The sequence below is a fragment of the Palaemon carinicauda genome, chromosome 1 (assembly GCF_036898095.1).
Source record: "Palaemon carinicauda isolate YSFRI2023 chromosome 1, ASM3689809v2, whole genome shotgun sequence".
NCBI lineage: Eukaryota > Metazoa > Arthropoda > Malacostraca > Decapoda > Palaemonidae > Palaemon > Palaemon carinicauda.
The window spans coordinates 237,500,852-237,517,408 of record NC_090725.1 but is presented as its reverse complement, the minus strand read 5'-3'; the positions used below and the strand labels follow the sequence as shown (position 1 = coordinate 237,517,408).

At 41.3% G+C, this 16,557-nt stretch overlaps 1 protein-coding gene across 1 annotated transcript in view; it reads left to right on the top strand.

Annotated features, from left to right (window-relative positions):
• LOC137638509 (uro-adherence factor A-like) overlaps positions 1-16,557 on the top strand; it is a 105,201-nt gene that overhangs the window by 50,138 nt on the left and 38,506 nt on the right. The window contains exons 5-8 of the mRNA XM_068370620.1: positions 3,142-3,285; positions 4,143-4,195; positions 4,291-4,492; positions 8,395-8,564. Of these exons, the coding sequence (XP_068226721.1) occupies positions 3,142-3,285; positions 4,143-4,195; positions 4,291-4,492; positions 8,395-8,564 (569 nt within the window). The remainder of the gene's footprint in view (positions 1-3,141; positions 3,286-4,142; positions 4,196-4,290; positions 4,493-8,394; positions 8,565-16,557) is intronic.

Below are 16,557 nucleotides of genomic sequence, written 5' to 3'. Positions count from 1 at the left end.
TACTGCCTCTGCTACCAGATCCCCAGGCAGGATGCCTCACAACATCTGTGGGACAACCTGGACGTTTACGCGTTACCCTCCATCTGCCTAGTAAGGAGGTTTCTGAACAAAGTAAAGGCATTGGAAAACCTTTTGATGATACGAATAGCTCCGTTATTGCAACATGCAGAGTGATTCCCAGACCTTCTGCATCTACTCACAGAAGCGCCAAGGGAGCTCCCTCCACTTCACAATCTACTCTGATAGCCACGTGAGATCTTCCACTGAGCGATAGCTTCGCCTCGACTTCACATTGGGAGGTCTCCTTGCGAGGAAGATGGCAAGAGACCTCCGTGAGTCGTCTTCCGCCCTGTACCTGGTGAAGTGGTCTGTCTTTTGTGGGTAGTGTCATGGACGGGGTATCACTCCTCTCAGTGCCACTATCCCAACGATAGTAAAGTTTTTTAATGTACCTCAGAGGGAAAAACTGGGCTCAGGCTCAGCGGTGAAAGGCTATCTCTCAACTGTAAGCCTTGCCTTTAGATTGAATAGAGTTAACATTTCCTCCTTGAAGGAATGGCCTCTCCCCATACGAAATTTCATTGCCCATAGTCGGAAGTCAGACCTTCCTCTTGGAATATGGTTCATGTAATGCATTCTGTGAAAGGAGTGCCTTTAAAACTCTACAGTTAATCATCAGACTATGACTTGACCTTGAAGATGGTTTTCCTGGTAGCCCTGTCCTGTAAAGAGAGTCAGTGAGCTACATGGTCTGTCCTACAACGTCGCCCATTCAGGCGAATGGCGGCTAGTGAAACTCAAGTTTATCCCGAGTTGTGGCTAAGTTTCAAGATCCGGTGGTAGCAGATCCAAGATTCATATCCTTCCAGATTGAGAGTCTCCGTTCCATAACAGCATAACAGGTGACCCAGATCAGTTGTTACTCTGTCATGTAAGGGCACCTAGGAAATACCTTAAAAGAACATCCAGAGCTCGCCCTTAGATCAGCAGGCTCATCATGAGCACAGAAACGGTCAAAGGGAAGAGATCAAAGAAATCAATCTCCTGGATTAGCAAGTGATTGAGCAAGCCATAAAACCAGGCTCCTCTCCTGGTTGTCGACCCTGAGCTCAGAATGTCTAGTGCCAGCACGTCCATGGTGTTCAAGAAGAATTTCTCTTTGATGCAGGTGCTACATGCGGTCGTGTGGAAATGACAAACCACATTCATCCCCTACTACCTACAAGACATCCCACAGGAACCTAAATACTTTTACCTTAGGGCCTTAGTGGTTGCATAAAACGTGGTCAATAACACCTCAGCTGCCTTGTAGGACAAGTAGAAATCGGTTGAGGGCAGATGTTACCTGCGAGTATTGTAAGTCTAGAATGGATGCGTGAGTGGCTGGCCACTATTTCATTCTCCCCTCTCTCGGGGTCCAACATCTAAGGAACTCTGCAAACTTACCTCCTCTAACTGCTGGTGGGTACCATCATCCCTTGTATAGCTTGGTTATTTGTTATGTCCCCGATCTCCAAGCGAGGTGGAGTCGAGCAATGTCCAGGTTAAGTGCGGAGTTTAACTCCAGTTTTATGCTAACCTGGTCAAGTCACATTGCTAAATTCTTACACCTAGCATGGATTTCCCAAGCCTTTAACCCTAACGAGGTGTCACGGTGTGTGTATTAAGCTCGTGCAAAGCAAAGAGTAACATCACCAGTCAGTTGGCTTTTGGACTTCCACTCACCATGGAGTGAGTGTCCACTGTAAATAGCCTAACTGTTTGGATATACAGTAGTATAGTGTTGGAACAAACGACAGATTTGGAAATGATTTGTATTTTTCCTAACTATACAAACCTGGAGCTCTGTAAAGATACTGGTTCTGTTATCATTTCATCCGATCTTCCCCCCGAGGCTCCGTAGTTCAACGACCAAGAGTCTCATGCACGCTCGACTGTCTTGACCTTAGCTTCTGCTCGCCCTGGCATTCGCCTTACTTCTGCACTGTTACTAATGCTCCTGTGAGCGGGGTAGCTGGTCTATTCCTCGCTAACTAGCCGAGGGTAATTACATCTAGTAAAATACTTATTGGCTGGTTTTAGCTATCGCCAAAATATAAAAATTCACATTTTGCATGATACTGGACCACTATTGTCTCAATAATACAGTAAATACTAGCGTAGCTTTTGGACTTTGGCAATGTAGGCTAGTCTAATAAGTGTTTTCTTTATTCTCTATAGATGATGTTTGTTAGTTTGATAGTGTAATTATTAAAACTGAGTTGTTTAGCGTAATGGCCTATGCATCCAAAATACAAACTTTCACAACTTTGCAACAATGTAAAACAAGGCGAGAAAAACTTTGAACAGTTGGTCATTGAAAGTAAGTGAAATAACATGCAGTGCAAATTAATAACTTGTAAACATTTCTACACAATAACAGGTGGCGGTAGGAATTCTTGGTATTGTGTTTGTTTACTTCAATTAGTAAATTTAGACATTCACTGAATTAAGGTAATTAGCTGACTGTAAACTAGAAAAGAACTTTAAATTATTGGTTGATAAAATGTGTAGAACATCAATTACAGTAGTATATTATTGAATACTATTTTAGTTAATATCTAAATGCAGGAATTCTTGTTACATCCATAGCCTAGTTAGTTAGCAATAGTAGGCTCGGCTGATAGAAAAAAACGGAGGTTTGGGAGTTGCAGGTAGGTTGAGAGTCTTCTAATCCTATTGATGTTGGATTAGGAAACTTTTTTGCTTCCAAGTGCACTCGGAATGCTTCTGGTTTGTATAGTTGTTCGTTACTGTACATACTTATTGTTTGGAGGAATTGCAACCAAGATAATTTCTATAGATTTTACGGGCAATTTTATTTACTTTTGTGAAAATATGACCTACATGGAGGCATCAAAAGGATGCTCATTATTACTAAGTAGCTTTATCAGAATCAGCAAACATTTTTTGTGTTTAATACTCATTTTGAAGTTATGGTAATTGCTCATTTTATATACAATTATGCAAAATTACAAATTTGCATAGGTATTTGGCAAAGGTTTAGAAAGGAGACTACTTTTATTTTATATTATATTACTATATTTCTGGATAGAATAATATACAATTCAATAATTTTTGTTTTTGTTTTATTCTTTATAGAGGACAGCCGGGAACTAAACAGTAAATCAACACTGAGCAGCTCTACTGTTAAGCAAGAATTTCAAGAAAAGTCACATACTGCGGATATCTCAGATGATGATTTGTTTGAAGATGATGTTTTGTCACTTATCGATGAAGTAGAATGTGAGTAATTTTTATCAGCTTAAAATGTACACTACATTATCTCGGGTAAATTTGGTTTTAGTACCTGCAGTATTTGAAAACTCAGTAGAAACAAAGTTTGTTCCGTAACTGGGATACAAACCTACGCTATTTATTTAGGGTTAATACTTTCACTGAAGCTGAAATGACGAACCATTAAAATTTAGCGAGTGTTAACTACCCATACCGCTAGTTAGCGGGGTTGGGGGGGGGGGGGGTTAGCTTGCTACCACTCCTGCTCATACACTGGTGATTTACCCCACTTTACTTTTGGCTCCGATAGAGACCGGTTGTAATCGCTCTTCCTCCTCGCCTATTTTGGACTGCTATTAATATTTGTCTTTTACTTTTTTCTCATAAATATATATGAAAAAATTCTTAATGTTTATGTATATATGTTTATAGAAATGTTGTATGTTTCCTTTCCTGTGTTTGTGCTGTGCGTGTGATAACGTATACGACAGGTTCTCAAGACACTTGCGCAAGGCCGGGGAACCTTCCCTTCCGACCTCTCCCCCCCTTGTCCATCGGTCTTCCCGTTGGCGGATAACCTACTGTTGACTCGGTCGCCGTCGCAGGTGAATCGTCATCGTTTGGACCCGCCTCGTTCAACTGTTGTCTTCGCTTTTTCCTCTTCCACTGGGAACACATGAAGTACTGTGGGAATTGAGTGTGGCCTTTCAGTCTTTCTCTTCTCAAGGCTGTTCACCTTTCATGGGTTTCCGGCAGTATACTAACGGGGGGGAGTTCCTTTCCCTTTCGCGGGTTAGGTTGCGCTTCCGATTGTTTTTCTTAATTATTTGAGTGAAATTATAATTGTTTGTAATTAAATTTTTCAGCTTCTCCGCGGGGAACATCGACTGGGGGAGGGCAGGCGCAGTTCTTATTTTATGTTTGTTCCCTCAGTGGTCTCCTCTCCCGTCGCAGGCTAGGTGTTCCTCTTGTGGGAGTTTTTTTTGTTACATAATTTATTTTATTTTTCCTCAGTTAGCAATGAAGTTCTTCATTCAACTAAGAGAGCTGAAGAAGCAGAGCTGTTCTGTTCATGCCTGGGGAATCTGCTGTCACTACCGACCCTCAGAGGGCGTCATCCCTTCTCTTAGAAGTATGCCTGTGACAGCACCTGATCAGCACTTCATCTTCGAGGAACTAGCTCTGGCTACGCTTCATCAGGCAGCGCTACCAGGAGGTTTGCCCCAGAGGTTGGACTATTTTCCCTTCCAAAGGAGAGTTTTCCTCCCAAGGTGTGGGATTGGTTTTTCCCTTCCGAGGGAAACCTTCCCTGCATCTTTTTCATCACTTCATCAACTCCAACTGCTGTTGCTGTCTTTGCCTAGACTAATCTCCCCCCTTGCTGAGTCTCTCTTCCTTCAGGGGCAGATCATAGTCTTAGGCAAGTCTCTCCTGCGAAGTGATTACCTCTCTCGTTCGCGAGAGGTCACTCATAGAGACTCCTCTTCGGAGGATTGCTACTGCTGAAGGTCAGCTTGCTGATCCACCGGCCCTCAGGGGCGTCATCTGTTCCTGGACCTTCTCCTGACGATGCTGCAGCTAGTCCTCAGACTTTGGTCCTGGACTCTTCTGTGGATCTTTCGCGATCTCCATCGGTGGATGTTCGCCCTTCCTGTCTCCGGTACAGCCTCTTGAGGCCATACCTAAGCTTGCAGCTACGCGCCAACACTCTCCAGCACGCCAGTGCCCTGCAGTGCACCAGCGCTCACCAACATCTTGTCAGCACAAGCCTGCTCCTTTACGCTATCCAGAGCGCCTGCGCTCTCCAGCTCGTCAGCGCTCTACAACTCTTCGGCATTTACCTGACTTGCAGCCTTTTCCCGCTCGTCCTCAGCGCCCTCCAATGCCCCAACGATCTCCCGATCACCAGCACTCTCTAGCGCAGCCTCGCCGTTCCAGGGAGCAGCGTTTGCAGCAAGCTCCAGCTTGCCAGCGCTCACCTGTGCACCCACATTCTCCAGTAGCAACCTCCTTCGCAGTGCCGAACTGCTGCGCATTCTAAAGAGACTATGCAACAGCTTACACAGCGTCTTACGGCGTGCCCAAGCTCCAGCGCGCTCTCCCACCTGCGCGCCCTCCCGTCTACAAGCCCGCGCACCCTCCCGTCCTCCTGCCCGCGCGCCTTCGCTCTCCTGCGCATTCTAGGGAGACTGCACAGCGCCTTACTGCGCGCCAACGCTGTCCGTGCCAGCGCTCTCGCGCACTTGCTCTCTCGCGCACTTGCTCTCTCAGGTCAAGCGCTCGCTAATGCACCAGCACTCACCTGCACTCTCAGATCCAGCGCTCACCAATGCGCCAGGACTCGCCAAAGAGCCAGCGCTCACCTGCGCACCAGCGCTGTTCTGCGCATTCACCGAAAACTGGGCACCAGCCTCCTCCTGTGCACCACCGTACTGCACTCCAGCGCTCTCCTGCGCATTCTGTGGAAACTGCACACCAGCATCATCCTGCTCGCCAATGCTCCAGTACTCTCTTGTGCACTCGCACGAGAGGCAAAAAGAATGAAAGGGAAAACTTTTTGACAGGTCACCATTGCCCCATTCCCCTCTCTGCAAACACATTACAGCATGCCCGCCGGGTAAAGAGGGAAGAGACTTCACAGCAGGGTTCAAGGATCCGAAGGTTCCATCATCCAAGGCGAATCAACCACATCTAACATTGGTTGAGACTCCTCACAGGGAACCATTGGTCCCTTTTTCTTCAGGATGTTTTTGTCCTGACAGTACCAGTTTTCAGCATATACGATCGGAACGTTGCAAACGGCCTATCATTAGCTCGCAAATATCTAATTGCCAGAACGCCGATCACTAGCTTACCGACAGCCGTTCATTAGTCCGCCGATTGCCGATTTCTAGCCCATCCTCCACCAATGAGAAATCATCAACCGACTGATCGCTAGATCATTGTTTGCTGTACAATAGGTCACCGATCGCCAATTACTAGCTCATCTTTTCTGATCATTGACCTACAGTTTCGCCAATTGCTAACAATCTCCGATTGCTAGCGTGCCAATCACCGATTGCTAGTCAATAACCAGTTATAAGCTTGCTGATCACTACATCGCCGATGGCTAGCTTGTCTTTCTTCGATCAATCGACCTCAGCTCGCTGATCTTTGACCAGCCAATCGTCAGCTTGCTGATCTCTGACTGGTGATCGAGCGCTGGTCATCAATGACTCACCGATCACCAACTGACGATCATTAAAGCATTCAGCTGTCTCTCAGGGCTCTCCAAGCTGATCTCCAACTCATTAATCACCAACCTTCCTTGGCTGACTGACCAGACAGCCTTCATCTGCCTGTCAGTTACCATCTTCGGCTCACAGATTGCCGATTCACTGAACATTGGCAATTCGCCGTTCACCAACAGTTCGTCACTCAGAATTACTAGCCAGCCTCTGCCCGTGGTTCCCCAGATCGGAAGGCAAACAACACGCTTCTCGCAATTCGCCATCACACCAATCCATTAAAGTGATCGGCAAGCGATCGACAGCCTCCATCAGTGGCTTGTTGACAGGCGACTACTCGCGAGCACTCTCAACTGCACAGTAACTACGATAACCAGTCGTTAACCATTGATTAACATTCGTCAGACCGATGCTGTTCTAGGGAATAGCATCAATCTTATCAGGGTGCATGGTAGGGTTAAGCGTTGCCTTACTTCTATCACTTAAAGGAGTTCTCTCCGAGGGAAGAATCCTGACACAAGGTATTGCGTCCCATCCTTTCCGACATGAATCAATACCCCAGCGTCAACAATCTCCCATGCGAAAGATCCGCAAGGAGTTGTCCCTTTGGGTCAATGTCCACACCATGTTGGAGGAGTTCGGACAAGGGCTAAGACCACAGGTCTTCATGTGCTCACTGGATCTAAAGGATGTATACTTCCAGGCCCAATCCATCCATCTTCTAGGAAGGATTGGAGATTCAGTCTAGACAAACAAGTAACACCATTTCAGGGCACTGTGTTTTGATCTTTCCTCAGCACCCATCCTGGACTCACAGAATCGGCTAGCGTCTCCTCCGTGTCTGGACGACTGCTGACCTTAGCAGACTCGGTGGCAACCTTGCGTTAGCACCGGAACTTCTGAAGTCTTTTTACCAAGATCGGGTGATCGTGGTAAACCTTTGGAAGTCTTCCCTACTCCCCTCTCAGAAGACTGGTATATCTGGGAATGATTCTAGACACCAATCTCCACAAAACCTCATCAAAGACAGGCTTAGAAAAGTCACAAGACCCTTTCTCAAGACGAGAAGAACTTCCAGCCCAGAGTGATTTTTTTTCCTTCGACACCTATCATCTCTGGCCTGTCTAGCCTCCAACGGCTGCCTCAGGATTCGCTCTCTCCAGGGGTGGCTTGAGTCCGATTGGAATCAGGCCATCGATTCAACGGACATTCTGATCCCCATGGGACCAGAAGTATGGATGAACCTCAAGGGATGGGTGTCAGTCGAGAATCTATGGAGTGGTATAACCTTCTCATCCTTCCCCACCCCTTGGACTTGATGCTGTGTTTAGACACATCAAAAGAAGGTAGGAGTGACCATAGTACTGCACCACACTACATCAGGCCTCTCGACGAAGTCCGAAAGTACCTTCACTTGAATCTCTCAAGAGATGAAGGCCAACTTTCCAGTCCTTCAACATCCTCATCAGTTTAACCGGCCACTCAGTGGTGTGATGAGCGACAACACCACGTAAGGGCTCACATCAACAAGCAAGAAGGAACTTGGTCATAGCATCTTCCCATCTAACAGTATACTCTGAAGTATCAAATAAACGCACCGGTACGTTAATTAATTTTTCAAATTTCTTCCCGCCGGTACGCTCCATTTCCACCCAGTACGCTTATTAATTTTTCACAAATCTTCCAACCAGTATGTTTATTCAATACTACCTATCGTACCGGTGGGAAATTATACAAGTACAATTTTTTTTTATTTTCTTAGCTGAAGTAGCAATCGAGATCTCAACTCGTAGCGTACATGTGGGTCAAGCGGAAGTCGCTCTCTGAACACTACGATACATGCGTTGTCTGATTTCAGTTTCTATAAATAGACGTGCTTTCCCTTCAACAGTGACAACTACTCATGTATATCGATTGAATGATGTCATGTCACAAGGTGATAGGATCATATTTATAGCTAAAGAGGTCATTTCAAGTGCAGCAAAGAAGTTGTGTCTGTTTTCAAACGTCAATTATTTCATGCCAATTTATGATTTAAATGATGTTAAATCACACTTCTATGTAAGATAAACACTTAGGAGTTTACAGGTATGCAAAACGAACCTTATATCCGAGGATAAATTTACTTTGAATAACGTCTCCTAACAGCGTAAGGCTATGGGAGGCGGCTTAGGTGCGATAGATCTGAGTCTTCGTGTGGCGGGATGTAAACAAAAACAAACCCCCACACCTTTGTTCACTCTAACTTTCAAAATATCCCACAACACAAACTTTCCCCTTATTTATACGTCAAACTGGACTATTGCACAAAAAAAAAAAAAAAAAAAAAACTTAAAACTATATTCACCGCAACCAAAAAAATCACTTCATTAAACAGACTTAACACTATTTATAGAAAACTTTACAAACCCAACAACAGTCCACACACAGTACCGAAAAACTTGCTCCACACACAGTAATGAAAAATACTTAAACACTAAAACAAATCACTTAACACTAAACCATCCACCATATGCCATAAACCAGAAACAAATAATCACATCTAATACCAACATAAGAGAAAACACTAAAATATTCAATATATAAGTTTGTGTGTGGTAACCGTCGTCCACATACGGGTAATTTCTAGCCCACTTCCACAACTTCTTAGCAAAGAGTATTAGCCTACGGCCAATTTCACTGCGCAATCACTTAACTATACTCTCAAAATATCATCCATTTCCAGGCCAAACCAGTGTCATCGTCATCATCATCATCATCAGTTATAAGAGCGGTCTATATCCAATTCCTTACATGATTAAACATACGGGGTCGTCATCAATCTACTGTATCTTAAATGTGCGGCAGGCAACCAACAGGCCACGGACAAACAAAAACTCCAAAGAGTGTAAAGGAGTCCAAAGGAGGAATTACGGCCTGCAATAAAAAAGAAAAACCCTTACGAAAACTCCTAACTAACTAAACTATCGCACTATAATCAAAGATAAATAATAAACTTTCTATCATTCATGATCGCGCCTAACAAAAATAAATGAAAACAGTACTTACTCCAATATAAAAAAAATCACTTCATAGCCGCCTGTCTATAAACAAAAAAAACAACCGACTCTTGCTACAGTCAAATAGAAAATCCTTTGGCCCACGACATTCATTACCGCCCTAACCTAGCTAAAAATTTAAACAAACAACCTCAATTATACCGACAGTCTTTCCCACTACAAACAATCATTACGCTAATTACCACTTGTTCGGCGGCGCACACCGCGAACACACACACTCACAAACTCTCTCTCTCTCTCTCTCTCTCTCTCTCTCTCTCTCTGACAATACTAAAACAAATAAACTCTCTCTCTCTCTCTCTCTCTCTCTCTCTCTGACAATACTAAAACAAATAAACTCTCTCTCTCTCTCTCTCTCTCTCTCTCTCTATATATATATATATATATATATTAGTAAAACTAAAGCAAATAGAATTCTTGCGATTTGACAAAACTAAAACAAAATCTCTCTCTCTCTCTCTCTCTCTCTCTCTCTCTCTCTCTCGCAAACAAAATAAAATGAAAATAAATCAAAACTAAATCCTCCACATTCGGATCCTGATGATTATGAAATTTAACTCGTATCCATGGATGCTGTTCACACGAATGTATATTTTCATCATTAGGAGGTGACAAAAATTACAATTTGATACATTATTCAGGACAGATGGCAAATATATATATATATATATATATATGTATATGTATTGGCGAGTACAATCGTAGGGCCACTCGCTATTCATGGCGAGCGCAATAATGAAATATAAAAAAATAAATAAAACTAATAATAATAATAATAATAAAATAAATAAATCATATCTGCGTCCTGAATTTAACGAAGTAAATTTTTGGGCAGCAAGTAAAACTATCGTAGAATTAGAAAAATGAAGCGAAAGAATATGCAATACTATTGTAGACTCGCCCTTCAAGAAATCGACGAAAACCGGAAGTATGTGTTTTTTTGTAGTTTTTCCTGTCTGTATCGTAAACGTTGTCAAGTATAATGAAGCATATACTGTATATTGATTTCAATAATTATTTTCCAGTCAGTACTTTTATTCCATCCAGTACTTTTATTAAATTTTGAGTTTTTTTTTTCCGGGCAGTACTTTTATTCCATCCAGTACTTTTATTAAATATCAAGATTTTTTCCACCCAGTGCTTTTATTCCATCAGTACTTTTATTAAATATTGAGATTTTTTCCACCCAGTACTTTTATTCCATCAGTACTTTTATTTTATTTTATTTTATTCGAAGTCTGCTCGGTACCACTATTAGCCCACTTTATTCCAGACTAGAGGAATGTGCTCGCCGACAATCTGTGCACACCATCTCAGATAAGGTGTACCGAATGGTCCTTGGATGATCACCTTGTAGTCGACAAAGTCCTGACTTTGCGAGGTTCTCCAACTATGGATCTGTTCGCAACGCCCCTGAACCTCAGGGTTCCACTGCTCCCCAGTCCTAGACTCCAAGGCTGTCTGGCAAGAAGCATGCCAACAACGGTGGGTACAACAACGAAGGTTACGTCTCGTCCCCGTTTTTGTCTGAAGAGAAGGTTACTCAAGGCTAGAACATCGGTCAGCCTCTCATAGCTCCGCTATGGCATTATGCAGAACGGTTTCCAAACCTTCTGCAGCTCCTGATAGAGCCTCCAAGAGACCGTCTCCACGTCACAGACAACCACACTTCGACATCTACCACAAGCTATAGCTTCGCTATGATTGTACACCTGGAGACTACTCGGTACCTCCTCTCTCAGAGAGGCTTTTCGCAATAAGTTGCGAAGAGGTTGTCTAAATATCTGAGGAATTCCTCAGCATCAGTCTACCAGGCAAAGTATAACGTCCTCTGTGGTTAGTGTCATAAGAAAGAGTATTTGCCTGCCCCCAGAAGCAGCTAAGGAACTCGCCTTTTAAACCAGTTCCCCTGTAAAGATGACCTGCCTCCCAACAGATTGACAACAGCCCTAGAGGCAAGCCCTCAGACCCACCTTTCATCGAAGAGGACATCACTCCCGACAAACAGGGCATGGTCGCAGAGAGGACATGCCCCCCGCTTATCAACAGTGGGAGATACCTACAAAGCTTTTGGCTAAGGTAGTAGAATTTCAGGGCTGACCCTTGGATGATAGAAGTCCATTCAGGACATTGAGTCCCTTTCACAGCCTGTCTGCCGCCTCTGACCAGAATTCGGACACTCCCACAATTTTATACTAAAGGCTCAGTAAAGGACTTACTCTTATTAGAGGGAGATTGGAGACCCGTCATATACCTTTCCTGTTTGAATCTATTTCTGCTAAAGACAAAATTAAAAATGGAGACTCCATCCACCGTTCTCCAGACCATCAGGAAGAACAATATCCTTCGACCATAGACCTGAAGATGCATACTTACATGTCCCCATCCATCCTGCCTCAAGAGAGTACCTAAAGGTGCCCTTACATGATCAATTTTTTAGCATAAAAAAGAAAGGTTGTCCTCAATATTGGTTGAGTCGAGCATGTACCCTCACACGGCTCAATTTTAATGGTTAATCGTTAGTTCCTTGCTAGGTTTCATACAGGTAACACGTAGTCTGTTATGGATACAACATGCAGTTCAGTTGCATTGATATTTTGTTTGGGTATAAAAGGAATTGCCTCGCTATACGAAAGATTTTTATAAGAATAGACGTTAGTATGGCCATACATAATTGTTAACACTTGAAATTTAATGAGACTAATGATTCAAAAGTTTCTCAATTATGAACTGTGAATATTTTGAGTAGTTATTGTATATGGTGACTCCACTGGTCTCAAATAGAAACAGTCATAAGAGAAGTTATCTTACTAACTGAACGGTTATCAATCATCTTGCAATAACACTTTTGAAGACTTGAAATTTGTTAGTACCATGTTTCTGCAGTGTATCTGTGTCATTGTTATTGAAATCTGCAAAGCTATTATAAAATGGCTAAAAGATGATATTAAGAAAACTTTTTTTCCATCCAATTTCATAAGAATCCAGGAAGAGTACTTAGTTGCTGTGACCTATCAGATATGGTCATATTTACAATGGGAATTATTTTGTATTTTTTGTAGGTGCTGTTTTTGGAATGTTACTGGAGGTAATTTCTGTGTTACATTGCTGGAAGACAGAGTCCCATCTGATTCTCAAACGTAACGTCATTGATATCCTTTTAGCATATATTGCCTATGTTAAATACATTTCCTGCAATTACAATTCCCAAGCAGATGTCTCTATGAAAGACTGTTCAAAGTTCCATGAACACATTTACATGCAAAGAATATTAATTCTCCTCACAAATACACTTTCCTTCTTGCATGGGGGAACACTGGTTCATGAGAATCAGTCTGTTATAGTAAATAATTGCATTACATACCAAGTGGATGTGTGCTTACAAACTCCTGGGTAAAAATATATAATTAATAAATACTATCACTGTTATTGTCTTTACGGCTACCAGTGAAAAGAGATAAACGACACATTATTGCCGATAAATTTAATGATAGATGAATTTTCACAATTTTAATGGAACTATCAATGAGAAATATGTGAAGATCAGGAGGCCAACCCATTCCAGATAATTTTATTACAATTATAGGAATCAGTTTAGCATAGCACTTAAGTCATTAGTAGCTACAAAGTCTGAATTTTTATGACCAATGCAGGTATTATCAGTAGGGTGTCTGGTAGAGTCGTATTTGGGGATACAAACTTTGGAAGAATGATTCAGGAAGGTTCTCTTAATTCTTCAGAATGTTGGTATTTGCCAAATAATACAAGGAAACTTCCATTTGACTTTGTTGGTGATAATGCAGTCCCATTATCAGGAAATCCATGAAGCTATAGCAAGTTTTTTATTACATAAGTCGCGCAGGACGCATTATTGAAAATGGATTGGCATGGTAATAGCTCACTTTTGGGTCTTGAGAAGTGTTCTTTTGTTGTCTTCCAAGAAATCACAACTAATTCTTTTGACCTGTTGCTATCTACATGATTATTTAGGAAAGAGGAATTAACAGGGATACACTGAAGAAAAGGGTAATCTTGAAAACATAATAGTTGGTCAAAAGCCATACTGTGCAAATTTGACAGTTTACAACATAATTGCAACAATTGTCCATCATTTCTAACTAGGCAAATCAACAATACTTTGGATGAGAGTTCCAAATCTGAAGAGAAAGTTACGTTGCAAAACATGCAATAAAATCATGTTAAATTAATTGAGTTTGGTCAAAATTTATTTCCCTAAGCTATAAATTTCATATGAGAAAATAAGTCATATAATGTACTCATTTTCATATTCTTTATTGTTAGGTTGCTTTACATTTTTTGTATGGTATAAAAAGTTCTTTCACAATATTTTGTATTAATTGTCATTGCAATTACTTTAATGAAACTTTTTCATAAATCAGTAATACCTCATGATACAAAAGTTTCTGTATACGAAAAGACAAAGTTTTTTTTTCCCACATATAAAAAAAAGGTATGAAACAAAATTCACTTGGCTGCCGAAAAATAATTTTAAAATGCTTGCCGCACAACTTTGAACTCACCGCCATCGTCCTGCTCTCCCATTGGTAATCCCTCTAACTCAGGCAAGTTACCGCCATAAAATCCAGCTCTCCTATTGGTCAGCATCTTTCCCATCTATGTAACAGAGTTCCTCGATCCTTTCGTTTCAGTAAAACTATTGTTCAAATTGAATTCATATTGGTGATTTCGATTTCATACTAATAGTTTTCGTGTTTCTTTTTTCAACGTATAAATTTATAGCCATGGGTCCCTAGAATATTGCACATTCAAACACCGCAAAACTAGAGTGCGGGGAGCAGTCACTCTCCCCCCAGTTCCACTTCTTTGATTTTTCACAGGATTATAATACAGGAGAGGGGGTTCCTAGCCCCCTCGTCCCGTCCCTTTTAGTCGCCTCTTACGACACACAGGGATACGTTGGCGCTATTATATACAGGGGGGGGCCATGAAAGTATAAGTGAAATAAACTGGATTTTAATTAAACTGGAGTTTCACTTAACTGTATTCAATAATAATGCATGTAATATTCACATTCTAGTATCGTATTTGTAATTAAAAACATTGCGAATTATAATCTCATGCATTGTTTACATTCAAATCAGTTGATTAACCCTGCGTAGTCCGTCGTTAACCTCAATTTTCGGATCTAATAACTCCCTTATTAAGGCATGCTACCGAAGGATATTTCATATTTACTAAAAGAAACAATTACAGTATTACTTGATCTATCATTTTCTAATTAACATACTAATTTCAATAGTTTTATTTGAAATACTTCTCTCATATTTTATTTACTTGTACTGTGAGTTGAATCGCATAACGTTAACTGTAGTTTCATTCATGTTGCCGAAGCACGATATTTTATAGTTTTTTGAGAGAGAGAGAGAGAGAGAGAGAGAGAGAGAGAGAGAGTGTGTGTGTGTGTGTGTGTGTGTGTGTGTTTGTAGGCTACAGCAAGATCATGCGATTGTGGGTGATTGTACAAAAGATATTAAATAATTTTAAATTTCCAGAAATGTTTACAGTGAACCCTCGTTTATCGCGGTAGATAGGTTCCAGACGCGGCCGCGATAGGTGAAATTCCGCGAAGTAGTGACATCATATTTACCTATTTATTTAACATGTATATTCGGACTTTTAAAACCTTCCCTTGTACGTAGTACTGTTAACAAACCACCCTTTAATGTACAGAACACTTAATGCATGTACTACAGCACCCTAAACTAAAACAGGCACAAATATTAAAAGCGATTTTATATCATGCGTTTCCTAAACACCTAAAAAGCACGATAAAAAATGGCAACCAATGTTTTGTTTACGTTCATCTCTGATCATAATGAAGAAACAAACTCATTTAGTGTACACATATATGTATAGGTTAGTTTTTGCATCGATTATATTGATTATACAGTATGTTGATTTTTTTATTACCAATGTTTTAGTTTACGTATTTTTCTTAGGACTTCCAAATGAAATGTTTTTCTTTATGACGCCGCCTGAAACGACGGCGTCATAAAGTACTGTACGCTCAGAACAAACAAGGCATTTAACGCGCATGATGATAGTGATAAATAATGATACAGTACAGTATTTACAGTAAAAGCATTTACAAAATATGTTACCTTACAAATATAATTTACTGTATCTATATAAAATCATACAGTACTGTACAGTACATATTGTACGTAGCAAAGCAGGAAAACAATTTACGAGAGAGAGAGAGAGAGAGAGAGAGAGAGAGAGAGAGAGAGAGATTGTTTTACGTACGTACAGTAAATGTAAATTTTAAACATAAAAAATCAATTTACGAGAGAGAGAGAGAGAGAGAGAGAGAGAGAGAGAGAGAGAGATTGTTTTACGTACGTAAATGTAAATTTTAAACAAAAAAAAATATGATAGGTTACAACATGTAGACTTTTAAAACCTTCCCTTTAACTTAATGCATACAGTACGTACAGTACTAAACTATAAAACAGGCACAAATACAGTTTTAGAATGTGAGAATATTAAAGTAAAAAATAAAGATTGTTACTGTACTCACCACGAAAGAAGTTGAAGAAAAACTTGAATGATGATGGCGATGAATTTGCTGCACAGTAGAAATGATGATGATGAAGCTGATGATGTGTTCTACTGTGCAGCCAGGTAGTATTTTACGTCTCTTCAGACGGAGGTGTCTTTTCCTGGGACACCTCTTTAACTTCTTCCTGGGAAACTTCTTCAATTTCTTCCGAAGGCGTACTAGCAGGAGGAACTGGCTCTTTTTTGCGAGGCTGGAAGAACATTGTGATCGGAAGTTGTTGCCGCTGCTTCTTTTTTCGATCTAAGAGCATCTTGTAGGGAGTCATTATGTCATCAACCTTGTTGCAGAATTGCATCGACCGAACCATATCCTCGTCCCACTCTTGCAACATTTCTTTCAACTCCTTCGCATGGTTGCAGGCCTTGGCAAGCCGTTCTAATGTTAAGCCCGT